We start from the raw sequence: 15,056 nt of genomic DNA, 5'->3' as shown, positions 1-15,056 counted from the left end.
AAAAAGAAGAAAATTAGATGCTTAAATGAGTTGATTACGTAACAAATATGGGTTGAATGACGATTTATGTAACCTATTGCAGCTCAAAGCTTAGTCTTAGTGTGGAATGTAGTTTAAAATAAGAGGATATACACCTAATTTAAGAACTGCGTTTTTTAAATTACATATATTAAGGGAATAAAAAAATAATTAAAACAAAAACTGGTTTACTCTTAGTCACAAAAGGGGTGATTCAATTACTCTTTGGGAATATTTACATTTCGATGGAATTACGAAAAGCTGATGATTTTGCCCAACCTTATCATAATTTAATGGGTTAAGAAGTACAGCTTTTTGGTCAAAAATCAAATTTTTAAATATGGAATTTTATTTACGAAACGACTTCAAAGATAATTAAAAAAAACAAATAAGCAATATATTTTTCCTTGAATATTTTATCTCCTGCCAGAACTGGTATTTTTGACCCAGTTTTGTAAAAATGGCAATTAGAGGGTTAAAATCCAATTTTTCTAGGAGTAACCCACGAAAAAAATATTCTGTAGATTTTCTGAGGAAACGTATGTAAATACGTAAAATTTTATGAAAAATAATATAGTTTTAGGCCAAGAGTAGGACACTTTAACCCTTTGCGTGGGAAAACTGTGATGTGATGGAGCAGATTTTAAGTAACACGTATAAACACTTACGCTGACCACATTTTTTCCACATGGCCGCATATTCACAGCCGCGGAATTTGCAAATCAAGTTTTACCTTCGTTGCGATTAGCTCAGTCTACTAATTTTCAACCAAAAATGTAACTGTAGGGTCATTCCAGCGAAAACAACATCACAGGTCAAAAAACAAATTACAGTAAAGCAGATAGAATAGGTCTATGGACTATCTCCGTTATAGTAGTTTTTGCTTAAGTTTTCAAGGCATTTCTGGTGTATTGAAGGTGACAATGCAAAAAATAACTATTCAGAAAGAAACTAGAATACGTGGACTTTAAAACTGTGCTGAATTATTAAAAAATATATCTACGTATGTCGAGAAATTGTCAGCGTTCCACCCGTTACATAAAATACATATATATATTTTTTAACCTATTTTACAAATACGTATGCTTTCCATTGTTTAAATAAGGTCGCCGTACACCCCTATGTTTGAAGTATTTTTGCAAGGAAATTTCGATTTTTTTTTGTGTCGCAAATGTACTTTAGACTCAGGTTGCACGCCGAGCCTTTTTTTTTTTGTACGCTCTAATGTACATACATACATATGTTGTATATGTAAAACTCAATTCGACACCTCCAAACCATACCATGCTAAATCAGCTTCCACTTAGTTAGACTTATTTATCAAAGTATGGTTTGGAGGCGTGGAATTGTCAACTGTTTTTGTGAAAATTTTGTTTGAAAAGTTAATAGACAAATAGAAACACTATTCACACATATGTGTAGGTGTATGTACATAAAATGTGCTGAAGTGGTACGAAATTGCAATTATTGATCGGTGGAAATAATTGAAATAGTATTCGTAAGTAATAGAAGTGCAGTACATACGTACGAGTTCGTGTTAATATATCATATATGTGGCCAAAAACAATAGTCGCTTAAGTCTAAGACATGAATGGTATGTATTAGGCTTGGGGAGCTTTTGAACTAAAGAGCGAAAGAGCCAGCTCTTTTAGTTAAGTTAGTTCGTTCATTAAAATGAACTAAACTTTTCTGTGGCAATACTCTAATAAAAATGGAAATGTACTCTTACAATACATATGGGAACTCGTTTTTCGTTGTAATGGCATTTCGTGATTTTGGAAAATGACGACTGATTTGTTTCGTTATGCAATCTATTATATGTTTATACGTATGTGTTATTAAAACATAAATAAACTAGTTCAATTAGGTGAACGAACTAAGACTCAGCAAAGCTAGTTCATGCAGCTGAATAAAATAGTAGTAGTATGCACATATATATTGTACAACACCCTTTTCTCAGGCGCGATCACATATCGTTGTTTGGCGCGCACTAAATTCTAATAACTAAATTCCTACCACACTAAATGCCGCTTCTCTCTTCATAAAATTAAATATTTTTATTTTCTTGGAAGCGTAGCAACAAGTTAATAGACTTAAAGTTTTTATTTCGACCGGGCAAAATTTTTATTTTGATAGGTAACTCATACGCCATGGCATGTAAGTGATATCGACAGCCAGGCAAGTACATAAATTTTAGCGTTGCGTTTTGAAAAACTACGTTTGTAAATATCAAATAAAATAAAATATCAAACTATTTTCCGACCCCAAGTGGGCTTGACTACTTGCCTGCCAGCTTAACAGGGCAATTTTGGCTAAGATGTTATGTAGTCGCAAGTATTTTGTAAGATAATTGCACTCTAGGTCGAATGCTCGTGCAGGGAATTTTATATATTTAATATATTTTTTTTTACTAATTTAATTATCTTCTAGTTTCTAGATTTTATTGTTTTGAAAGAATAATATTTTATTTAAATTTCAATAATGCTTAGAAACTTATTGTAAATTTTCCCTTTTTAAATTAATATTTAGATTTTATATTTAGAAAGAAATATATTTTTTAAATTTCATTTAATCTTTAGAAACTAATTTTGTTTTATTATTTATTTTTTCTTTATTTCTAGATTTTTGCTGTTAAAAAAAATATTTTGTATTTTAATTCCATATAATTTTTCGAAACTTGATTTATTTTCTTAAATTAGTTTTCTTTCAATTTTGAGCTTTTGTTGTTAAAAAAATATTGTTTTTTTTAAATTTAATTTATATGATTTTTAGACACATATTAGACATATATTGGTCTGATTTAATCTTTGAATTTTTAGATTTTAATGTTTTAAAAAGGAAAATATATACATTTTTTTAATTTCATTTAATATTTAGAAAATCATTTTATATTTTTAACTATTTATTTTTTTAATTTATTTAATGTTTGAATTGTATAATTTAAATTTTTTTTGCATTTTATTGTTTATAAAGAAAAATATATGTTATTTTATTTTATTTAGAAAACTTATTGCCAAAGGAAAAACAGAATAACGCTAAGACCTCCTAGTTAGCAGATCTTTCAATTAGTCGAAAGACAGAAAAGAGCTTTCAAGATTGTTGCTAGAATTGATAGATTGATAGTTGGTTAATTGGATTGCTTTTTAGACCCAGTCTACTGTACATGAGACTAGTGTGATAAGTGAGTGCCCTTTTTGCTTAAATTTTAAAATTGGGGCAAAAAAAGCCTGATATTTCTCTTAATTTCGCTTGATAAATTTAGTCCAGTTCCAATTTATTTTATCCCCTCCAAATGAGAAAATTCTTGAAGATCCTTAAAGTGGCCCCTTCATTCCAATATCTTTTAGTTACTGGATTGAGAAAGTAGGATATACATAGTCGGATTAATATAAATTGAGAACCTTTTAACGTGATCCGTTACATATGCACTTAACTCAAGATATTTCACATATCACTATATCAGTGTGCGAATAAAAATCCCTATATCCGCATTCAATTTATACTAACAAACCGTTAAAGTTTTTCTTTGAAAGAACTAGGGGCACGATATTGAACCGAAATTGAAAAAAAATTAACTCTGATCATTGGTCTCATTTTCCCAATTCGGAAAGTATGTATGTATATAATTGAGGTTCTCTTGAAAGTACGATTTTTGACTTAAACGACTAAATATTGTTTATGGCCGCGGGCATGTCACACATGTTGGTGTATTTATGAAGATACCTATTTGTGAAATTTTGATAAAACAACTTGTCTTGAGTTAGGCCATTTTTTGCTTAAAGCAATATTTCGTTCCGTTCACAACGATTAACTAGCTATAGGTGTAGTTTAACAGGTCTATTCTCCACATTACGGAAGATTTTGTAACCGACAAATTTTATTACCAGTTCTTCTCACCGCGATTCTAGGTACGTTGGTAATGCAGTTAAAATATTCAGCTAAGAAAGAAATGTGGAAACTCTGGCATTGCATATTTCACGTGGCAATATTTTGTTACCAGCTTATGGCATGGTAACAAAATTTTCGGTTACAACGGTACACCGAATGCGAAAAGGGTTTAAAAATGGACACGAACTTTATTTACGCGCAGAATAGACCTGTTGGATGCCATTTTTATACAAACTTAATAAATATATAAAAGTTTTAAAGCAAAACTAATTTTTGTTAATAAAAAGCCTACAAGTTGTTTTATCAAAATGCTACAGATATATGTAGTTCCAAATGAATTCTCATGATTTTATAATTCATTAATTAGTTAGTATTTTATATATGCTTGTGTATTTATGAAGATGACTAGAAATGAAACGAAAATTTATAGAAGTTTTTAAAGAGCATTTTATAGTATGGTTTTACGACAGTAAATATTTAAAGAGCTTCTAAACGTGTCGTCGGGTTCAAGTTGTACATAAAGTTCAATCAATTTATACTAAATGAAGAAAATAAACTAACAGAACGCATAGAGCAGTAAAATAATACATATTCAATAAAATTACACTATTATTTAGAAAAAAATATGTACATTAGATCGTACCAACTTATAAGCAAGCAAAAAAATTCACTGAACACCCCTGAGTCTAAAGTATTTGTGCTAGGCAATTTCAATTTTTTTTTGTTTGCCAAACGCAGGGGTTGCCTTTTTACATTTTTCGGTTACATTTACATTTAGCATAAAAGAATTTTTCAAAATAAATAGTTCTACTGGAATAGTTAAAGTACTTCCTTAGCAAAAGTTTAGTGATTTTTGTTGAGCTTTAATTTACTCTCACAATGGTGGTGCATTAGGGGGGCAGGAACTAAGAACTCGTGAGCCCAGCACTAGAACGTGGTACTTGAGGGCAATGAACTTTGAAACAAAACAATGCTTCTTCTAGGCAAGAACACTGAAAAATCATACTTTAAGATTCGTCTGTAAATGCCGAAGATATAAAGAAAAGTAAAAAAAAACCAGCACTAAATTCGGCCAAAATTTTTTTTTTTGTAATTGCCTTGCAGAAATTCTTTATACTCAGTGGTATATGGCGAACTTTTTCCGACGCGATCTAATGCACATATACATACATATGTACACATCGTTACTTCATATAGAAAGGCCCTAACTCATTCAAGTTCAGATTTATACAAAAGCTGTCAAACAGCTCACAATATATCTAATAGAAATTTAAAACAAATAATACGCTGCAGCGTTAGAAAATATTATGTTTAATAAAAATCAATTCTTCGATGTAATTCGCAACTGTAGAACTTTGCTTTTTGCCAAATTTTCAAACTATGTTTGCAGAAACGGAAATGTGAAATGTGGGCCTTTCTATATTAAGGTAACGATGTGTATATATATGTATACAAATAAGTACGATGAGTAGAATATATGCATCTGGGATGTCAAAGTATGATTTCAGCTAAGTCCAATTTATTTACGAATTTATTTGTGTTAAGTAGTTTTCGTTTCTTTAAAATTTCGTTTGATGTCTTAGGCATAAAAACAATATGCATAACTGCGTTAAGTATGCGTTAAATGTTTTGCTAATTTGCTTTAAATTATGAAAACATGAATTATGAAACCAAACCAAAGTGCTTTTGTTGAGTTGCATTAAGTTGCTTTTGGAACGAATGATTTTTTTTTAATACTTGAATTTTATTTATTTTATGTTTTTACTCTACTAAATATTATTATTAATAGTATAATAAGTATGTATATGGATAAGTGGAGTCAGTTTTATTAAAAATTAATATAGATATGTATGTAAATTTGTAAATTATTATCCATTAATTTCCATCACTCTTGCTTAGAATCAAATCAAAGGTCGGAAATCAACTGAAATTATAAACTTAAGAAGAAGAAAACTTAAAATTAAAATAAAAGTAAATAAGAAAAAAATGAACTGAACCGTTCGACTCACTCACGACTCACAGTGCAATTCGTCACTATCATCACCGGGACTACAGTTTTTGACGCCATCGCAGCGTAGTTTATCAGAAATGCAGTAGCCCTCCTCGCATTGGAAGTGGTATGTTGATTCGCAGAGTAGACCAGTGGACGGCGGTCCAGTCTTGTAGTCTTGTATTTCAGTCCATACAATGCGGAAGCCCTGAAAAAAGTGCAATGCAAAATTGAAGATACTTATGCGTGTATATATTTTGTTATTAATTTTATGTACATTATTAATTGAGTGAAAGGCTCCATGTATTCTATTTTCTTGGTCGCTGAAACTGCCTGTCGTTAGGGCGCTTTGATTTTAATTAAGATGCAGTAAGTTTGTGGGTATTTTCTTTGCTCATTGCTAAAAGAGCCCTGGTTTAAAATTATTCATAGGACTGCCCAGAACTTCCGGGTAATCCTGTACTGTCCTGTACGGCTAAATCTCTGTCTAGCTTAAGCATGGTCAATTTCGGAGACGGTGCCCTTAGTCTCTCTGACCTAGGCTCCCATGTGCAACGCGTGGGACACTTTTAGTTCGTCTGCGTCTCATTTTCATATATGTCCACCTGACCTATAGAGGATCGGTAAGAAATCGACGTGAGGTCTCTCCTACTGTCATTCACTAGTTGAGATCTAACAGAGATAAAAGAGCGTGCCTGAATTGCCGCTTGGCTGTTTGGGAAGGTATTTAACTACTTGCGTTCCCGTGGGTGCAAATATTTCGGTCTGGAAAACGCTTGCATGGACCGACAGGCGAAAGGATAGCTTTAGGTTAGTCGAAACGGTGTTTTCTTTCAGAATCCCAAGGCACGCATTCTGATGGCGCTGTTAGCAACAGAGTTTTCGATAAAAATATCTATCGGTAATAAATCGAGAAGAACCTTCAAAACATCATTTCGATAGGATCTCATTGCATCCGTTATGCCAACGGCTATTGACCTTGAATTCCACCTAGTTCTTAATTATGTAATCCTTTGTAAGGGCTGGCCACTAGACCAGTGCCACATCCAGTGTAGTGGTTTTAATCAATACCTATTGCCTAACATTCTTTTGGTTCTATGGAGAGGCTACTAAGCCTCTAATTAAATGTAGAGCCCAGAATAACTGCAAGGTATTTAATCTTGTTTTAATGTTGTTTTTTCGGGTTTCACTCTAAGAGAACAAGGGTATGTACTATTCTGAAGACTTTAGTCTTCCCCATGACTAACTGATCCTGCTTGCCTTTGACTCTTTGTAAACGTCTAGCAACTCGAATTCTTGGTAAGTAGTTGGGCCGGATTTGTTTGAGTAGTTTATCCTATTTGAAGTTTTCTGCATCTTCGAACCAACCCAAAAAGGCTTTAAGTTGAAAAGTAGAATTCGCCTTAATTTTGTAATTGACGTATAACTATAATTTACTGATTAAGTATTTGCCCAAATTTCTCCATAAATTCGTAGTTTCATAAGCAACACTTCTTCATGGTAGATATGCAGTAGAAGGTTTGCCATTGTCCCCTTAAATACGTGAATTTTTCCAGCATACTTACCGGTGCACCAACGGTTTTATCGCTGGTTGTGAAACTGATACGAACAGTTTGTCCAGTGGAAATATGATACCACTGTTCGATTAGTGTTTTCTCCCCACACAATTCCATTGGCGGTTGATCCGAATCGATATTTAACCAAAGACGCAATACAGCAGCAGGACAGCCACGACCTAAAGTAATGGAAAATTATCAGATTATTTATATAATACATATAAACATACATATGTAGGCACATTTCTGCTTATAAGCGTATTAGAATAAAGACATTAGAAAGCAAAAACTTAGACTCACTTGCTGGATCGCCCTCGATTGAAAAGTGTTCAAAATTTATCGATAACTTATATCCCGGACGTGCGGTCATTATCCAATTGCATGCCATCGATGCCATGCCACGACCAGGCGCCTTATATCCAGCTGGATAATTAGGTGAGGTGATAATACCAGAATCTTGATTGGAAAAATTTCCGCCACACTCGCCAACATCGGAACGTGGCGTTTCGAAGAAGTAGCGTGCTTTGAAACCGCTAGCTACATTTTCTTGATCCGTATGCAATGTGATGCGCAGACCCACTGCACCCCTAGGGCTCTCTACGGGGCCGGGTGCTGTCAGACCACAGTAGCGACCAAGAAAACGATCGTTGTTATCACGATATACAACATACATTTCCAGCCAGTCTTCAAAGCAAGCGCCAGAGCTGCGAAAGAAAATGAAGAGAGAATAAATTTAACGATTCTCTGTCGTTCAAGAAAAATAAAGTAAAAAATAAAATAAAATAAAATTATGGTACAATGCTATTTACCCATAAGCTCCCGCAGTGGCATTTGAGTTACCATCCGCTTTTATTTTAAAATGATCGAAGACAATCGTGACCTGCTCATTTGGTTCGCCTAGAAAGAGATACGAACAATTCGTGTCCGATGGATAATTGGATGGATAGCGAGGACTATTGAATTCGCCGCGTTTCTTCGAATTGCTCACATATGTGAAGCTACATGTGCCGTCTGGTGCTGCTGTGCCAGGTATTTTGTATTCGGTTTCAAAAGTATATTTACCCTTGAAACCGCGTCCTTGCAGCTCGCCGGAACTGAAAACCATCGCTAAGCGTGGTCCATCACTGAGAACTCGCTGTGTTTCATTGCCACACAATTCATAGTCGAATTTGTCGTAGGCATCGGCAGTTTCTTGTCCTTTCAGGTAGATCTTCAGATAACCATCCGTGCAATTAGATCTATGGAAGCGCGAAGATTTTCCGAGTAATAACATAAATCATGTAAATTTTCCGATGTGTCTTGCTTACTTACTCGCTTTTATCCTTGTGCTCTACCTTAGGTATATTGAAAGCAGAGAATTCAAGACGTACTCGTTCTAGATGCTGAGCATCTTGCATACCATAAATGAAGTACCTTAAAGTAGTTTGGTAGAATGTTAGTGACCAAAAACTGGATATAGTGGTTTCAGGGTAATTTTAAAATGAATTGTCTATTTATTTATATAAAAGCGCCCACTTCATAGATAGAGTGAATAAGGATTGAAATGTAAGAAAATAAAAACTAGCAAATGAAATGAAATTAATACACCGTGCGATAAAAAAATATTGGCATGGTTGTCGGTGTACCTACAGGACACTGCCTAATCGGAGCGCATGCTACGCGAATGGGTTACCCCGCTAACGATTTCTGTAATTCCTGCAGGGACGAGGAGGCGGCGGAGAGTGTAGAACACTATCTCTGCCACTGCCCTGCTCTGACAAGGCCAAGACTTGCTATTTTTAATGACCATGCTCTTCGGTGTTTAGCTCACCTCAACTCTGTGAACGTCCGCGACTTTTAGCGATACGTTAAGGTCACACGATGGTTCTATCACACTGAACCAAAAATCCATCTCTGGATCAAAGAAAAACTTTCCTTACTTTAAGGTCGAAAATTCTTCCGAATGAGTAAAAAATTCTCCCGATAACGTAATTTTTCTTTGGAGTGTGTAGAAACGTACACGAAAATATGGAACCGTGGATGTAATCTATCATTTTGAAGAAATGTTGGGCATGAAAAGAGGATACAACTTCTTTAGTGCTGTTTCGTTCCCATTTTTCTTCATTTTGATTGCTGTTTTTCTTCAATTAAGAGAAGGTTTTTTGGGTGCAATGGGAAACTAAGGGCAGAAAAAAAGAGCTCGTATATAGTCACATCACAATGGGCGGAATTGGCCTAAGTGTGTCCTTTGCCGGACTGTGCAGAGTTGCAATCACCGTAACCTAACATAACTTTGTTTCTGTTAATGTTAAAGCTAATTTTTTTAATTGTTACTGCATGCAAAACAGATTTCTACTCAAGAAGATACAAGGTTCCGGTGTGGAAACCCCCGAGGCTGGTTAGCATCGAGATGCTGCAAAAGCTCACATACCGCAGGCCAATTGAGATGCAGAGTTTTAAGGTCTACTCAAATAGGAAGCTGATCTAGAAAGAATCTTCAGTTTACCGCCGATTGACCTAATCGTGCTGCTAAATCCGCAAGTAGATTGAATTAACTTACAAAGGGGAATTTAATTACAGAACCTTGTAGCGAGAAGCACGGGGAGCACATACCATATAAGGCAGGCAGTAAGGCCAGATGAAATGTGTCAATCAGCTGGAAAACTGAAAGAATTATGTGCGAAAACAGCGAAAGTAATTGCAAGCTCTTCTCGTTACGGTTATTAAAAAAGAATTGTATGTAGAGTTGCTACCGGATTGCTTACAGGGCATATACTTGTGGCTGCTTATGCATAAAAATGGGTATCACTAACGTGGACAGATGCAGGAAGTATCGTGAGCGCGCGACCAGGTAAACCCTAACACGACAAATGGTGTAGCTCAATGCTGCTCTATGGTCTGGCGACTATAATTTGCTGGCCAAAAGTCGAGAAGTAACCAATTTGATTTGAAACTTAGTGTTTGGGGGTTTTTGAGGTCGCTGATTTAGAATATAATAGATTTTCGAAATACAAAATAGCGGATACAATATGGCGACCAAATTTTATAACTTTTTCCTTTGGCTGTTCGGGTTCCGAGCTCTAGTGGAACCTTCTATGGAAGAGGGAGCTCCCCAGAATATTTGGCAATGATGCTGATTTCAGTTTTTGTAGTGACGTGGATAGCCAAACGATGGGTAGACAAGTTAGCGACCGTGCAAGGAAAAAGTCATCGATTTAGAAATGGAGACATATTTATAGCTACCCCTTATACCCATACAAGATCCTTTAATTTGGTAGAAGCGTTTTCGCAAAGAATTTCCAAATTTATTTACACTGGCAATGAAGTATCTCTGTTTAGAGCATCGTGTAGCATTTATGTTGAAAATAGAAATAGGTTGTTGCCCTATAATTCGGAAATGCTTCTTTTCAAAATGAAAAATTACAAATTTTTAACTTTAAGTACTAATTCTATACTATTAAATTTGATTATAAAAATACAAAAAAAAAAATAATTTTGAACCAAATTTTTAATTTGAAACTTTTATAATCGAAATTCGCAATACGACCGAATTTTAGCCAGTATCCGGCCAGATAGAAGGAATTAATAATTATTACCCAAATTAGAGTCCATTTTGAATATGAGTTTTATTTTATTTAGCAAGTTATATGCTAGTTTTCTTTTTTGTTAATCTCACAAATATTGCCTTCGTTATTCATTTCCATTCTCTTTTTTGAAACATATTTCTCACTGGGAGGCTTATACCATTTCGAACTTCAAGAATAATGACTACGAAAGAAATAAAAATGTAAACTTTTAGTAGAAATGTCAACTTTAGCAGCTGATATCTCAACGGGAAAACTCTTTAAGAAAATAATAAAATGTAATAATGTGTATGTACTTTTTTACACTGGAGAATTAGTTTAGTGAAAGGGCGAAAAACAAATCGATTTATCGATATTTTAAAAAATGACTTTTGGCCAGCAAATAGCAGCTGTCAGACCATAGTGCGCTGGCAATATTAATCTACCTAACTTAATTGAATCTAATTTTTGTAATTCAATTGCCATTGAAAATTACATTGAAAAGAATTCATGTCATAAAATATTAAATAACTAAAATAAAATAAGAAAAAGTAAAATTAAATATAATGGATTTAAATAAAGTACACTAAAACATTAAGGACCGTTTTTTCAAGTAGGGTTTAAAATCTTTTTATTTTTAAACATATTTATTTTTGCTCTGAAAAGCGTGTTTTAAAACCTACTTGAAAAATGGGCAATAAGGGGTTAATGAATAAACATAAAATGAAAAAGGAATAAAGGTGTTTAATATACGTTTTCGTCAATCAGGAGCTGCTGAGAGATGTTCGCAAAAATTTAAAATATTTAGTAAAACTAAAACAACCAGTCAATTATTATATTTAAGGTAGTTATTACTATAATAATATGCTCAAGCTGGGCAGATCTACAAAATAACATTTGTTGGGATAAAATATGCAGGATTTTTGTTTTTAATTGTACTTACCTACAAACAGTTTTCGGTATGTATGGATAAGGGTAATTCGGTGACAATACAAAACCCGTTGACTCCTTCCTCGATAATATTTTCTGATCACATTCCGAGCCACGTATGTGAATGCCATCATTTTCACCTAATTTAGTCATTATTTTCATATTTGCATTTTTGATATTCGCCGATAATTTGTTTCATATGAAGCATATTTGTTGCATTTTCATTGGGATTAAGTTGTGAATAGAAAGGTTGGCGAAATTTCGAAAATAAGTTGGAATATAAATGTAGGTACATAGGTTAATATTAGGTAAATTGATAGATGTCCAATAAAAGTCTATACAAGTTTTTTTAATTAAATTTGCAAATAATAATATGAAGTTGGTGTTAATAGAGGTTTCGATAAATTTTAAAATGCATCAAAAATATATGTTCAGTAAAATATGATCTACAATCACATACAGTTAGCTAAAAATGTTCTCCAGCGCTTAAAACTAAAGGAATACTAAGCTAAAAATACACGCTTTATCTTTTGAGTAACTCCCCTGTCGAAAAATTAACTAACTACATATGTATATGAGCAAATCTCACGAGTTGTTAGATTTTTCGACAAACACGTGTTTTTGGTCGAAAGTGGTGGTACACCTATTTTAACCTATCTAAGAAAATGCATTATCTTTAGCCTTGTATAAAGAACAAGATTCCATCGCGAAATCGTATTATTAAAACTTAAAGAACGATATACATACATATATACTAAAAAAATTAAAACAAATTATATTATTATATGCTACTAGCGTATGTAACGTATACGCCCCGTAGCACCATACGCAGTCATCTAACACGTGCGAGGCACGCTTTAACTTAAAAGTTATATTATTTAAAAGTAATTGGCTTGGAAGATTTTTACGCAGTATCCCTTATGCACATTTATATTACTTTCGTCATGTATATTTATAACAATTTTAGAAGGAATTTCGAGTTTGCCAATAAAAATTGTAAAAATGGAATTTCTCTATTACTCAATATAATTTTTTTTCTATTTGGGGACACAGTAACTTTATTGCACTCGATTCGCTCATTGTAGCAAAACGATTTTTTTGACCATTTAATTTTAACATTTTTATTTTTATTTTAAATTATTAAAACTAAAGAAATCGCAAAAATTGCAAAAAAGCTGCTACAGATATTCTGCATGCCGACATTTTTTTTGTAATTTCGTGGTACACTCTTGAAACTTAACAGATGCATACGTTGTATTTGTATGCACATATATTTGAAAACTTTCAAAGTCTTTAAAAATAAAAAAATATGATTTTATCGATTAACAATGAAAAAATGAGTAATTGCGGCACTTTTTCGCCTAAATAAACGTATAAGGCTAAAATTATTCAAATATTTGATTTGAATTTTTTATTTTACTTATTTCTGACACTCCGTTGATTGAAATAAATGCCAGAAGATTGCATTAGCGTTTTTTTTTTGCCTAGAGAAGTGAGTGATACTAAAAAAAAGAACTCGTGAGATTTGCTCATATACTAACCACGAAAATATTATGTACATATGTTTAATTGAGATTTCCCTGACCTGAGCATGGTGTTTACACGAGGTTTTTTGTTAGTTGAAAGCAACAACCGCCTGGTGTAAACCGCCTTTCAATTAGTCGCTTTCAACGAGGTTGGTCGGTAGCTAGATTATTACTCAACTCATGTAAACACCGCATAATATTTTACTGAAAATGAATTGAACGCCATTTCTTCACAAAGTTCAGCACTAATTTATTTATAGTCCTGTTGAACAATTAGCGCCGAATGCTCTGAAAAATCATTTCATATTAGAGAATTGGAGTATACCCAATACGAATTTTACTTTCCCTCAAATTCACCTACAGCTAAATACTTCTTGTTAAGCAGAGATCACACGATTTGTACATTACAGTGTGCTGTTGTTTGGAAAGTTGTCATTGAGCTGAACTAATTATTTCTAGACAACACCACTCTGTGGCTGCTAAAATGTACAAATCGTGTGACTCCTGGTTTAGTTACTTAAAACTAAGGCAGTACCAATTACTTACGTATAAAATCTAATTTAACAAAACTTTCGCTAAATTCATAAATTCCTTTAAAGCCACGATTTTGGGTATTTGCTGTTCTCGGCAATGTATAAAAATGAACAAAAAGGCTCGATTCGCTTGAGTATAAAACTAAATTCCTTTGCTGTCCGCAATATGTACCAATTAATGCTGACGAATTGTCGGGACCATCGTACACTTTGACATAGTCAAATGGGCAGCTGTTGAAAAGATATTTCAATTAAAATAACTCAATTCAATATACAAACATACATATAATGCACAGAGGAGAGTGTTGAGAGTATCTTTAAAAATTACACACTAAAGCCTATGCGAAAGCAATTAGCTTAAGCATGAAAACTTTCACATTCTCTTATGTGCTTTTATCACGTTTCGGGTTATGTATGTATGTAACTGAATAAGTTTGTCCAGCATTCAGAGGTACTCACTGTGGTCCACCAAAAAATAGATCAAAATCACGAAATTCTAATCTAACTCTTTGATTCGATTCGCCGAGAAATTGATATGTGCATGACATATCCTTTGGATAGGCACCCGGATAGGTTGGCGATATTAGTGCCCCCGTTTTGTTAATACTCATGCTAGGCGTGATGGTGTAGGAACATGGTGAACCCGCTATTGGTATACCAATTTCATATTCAGCTAAGGAAACGAATAACAACGGACATAACATCGAAAGTGTTTGGTTATTAGCCAGTTTTTAATTATTATTTTTTGATAAGCATAACAAAGTATTATACATATATATGTAAATTAAGTAGTTATTTTGGTAGTACTTACATGCATTTATAAATCTATAAGTCCCTTCGAATAAATCGGGTGTTGATACATTTTTGTTGGTAAAAAATGAAATGGCTATAGCTCGGTACATGGAGATACGTCGTCGTGGCGGTATTGTGCCGCAATATCGTCCACCAAATGGTGAATTTATTAGTTCAGCTGGATCTGATGATTGCACTTCGGAATATATATCCATGTACTCGTGAACACAGCTAAAACATTAAAACACATACATACATACATATATGAAATATACTCCTAA

At 33.5% G+C, this 15,056-nt stretch overlaps 1 protein-coding gene across 1 annotated transcript in view; it reads right to left on the bottom strand.

The window, feature by feature from the left end:
* Window positions 1–15,056, bottom strand: part of LOC118737525 — a gene marked incomplete in the record, with an annotated part of 218,716 nt that overhangs the window by 11,271 nt on the left and 192,389 nt on the right. Inside the window, 9 exon segments of the mRNA XM_036468093.1 lie at window positions 5,927–6,104; window positions 7,462–7,631; window positions 7,753–8,156; window positions 8,262–8,690; window positions 8,764–8,865; window positions 11,938–12,064; window positions 13,997–14,214; window positions 14,443–14,656; window positions 14,795–15,006. Coding sequence (XP_036323986.1) covers window positions 5,927–6,104; window positions 7,462–7,631; window positions 7,753–8,156; window positions 8,262–8,690; window positions 8,764–8,865; window positions 11,938–12,064; window positions 13,997–14,214; window positions 14,443–14,656; window positions 14,795–15,006 — 2,054 coding nt within the window.

The sequence above is a fragment of the Rhagoletis pomonella genome, unplaced genomic scaffold (genome assembly GCF_013731165.1).
Source record: "Rhagoletis pomonella isolate Grant_MI unplaced genomic scaffold, Rhpom_1.0 Rhpom_scaffold_00004, whole genome shotgun sequence".
NCBI classification, from domain to species: Eukaryota; Metazoa; Arthropoda; class Insecta; order Diptera; family Tephritidae; genus Rhagoletis; species Rhagoletis pomonella.
This window is presented reverse-complemented; position numbering and strand designations above follow the sequence as displayed.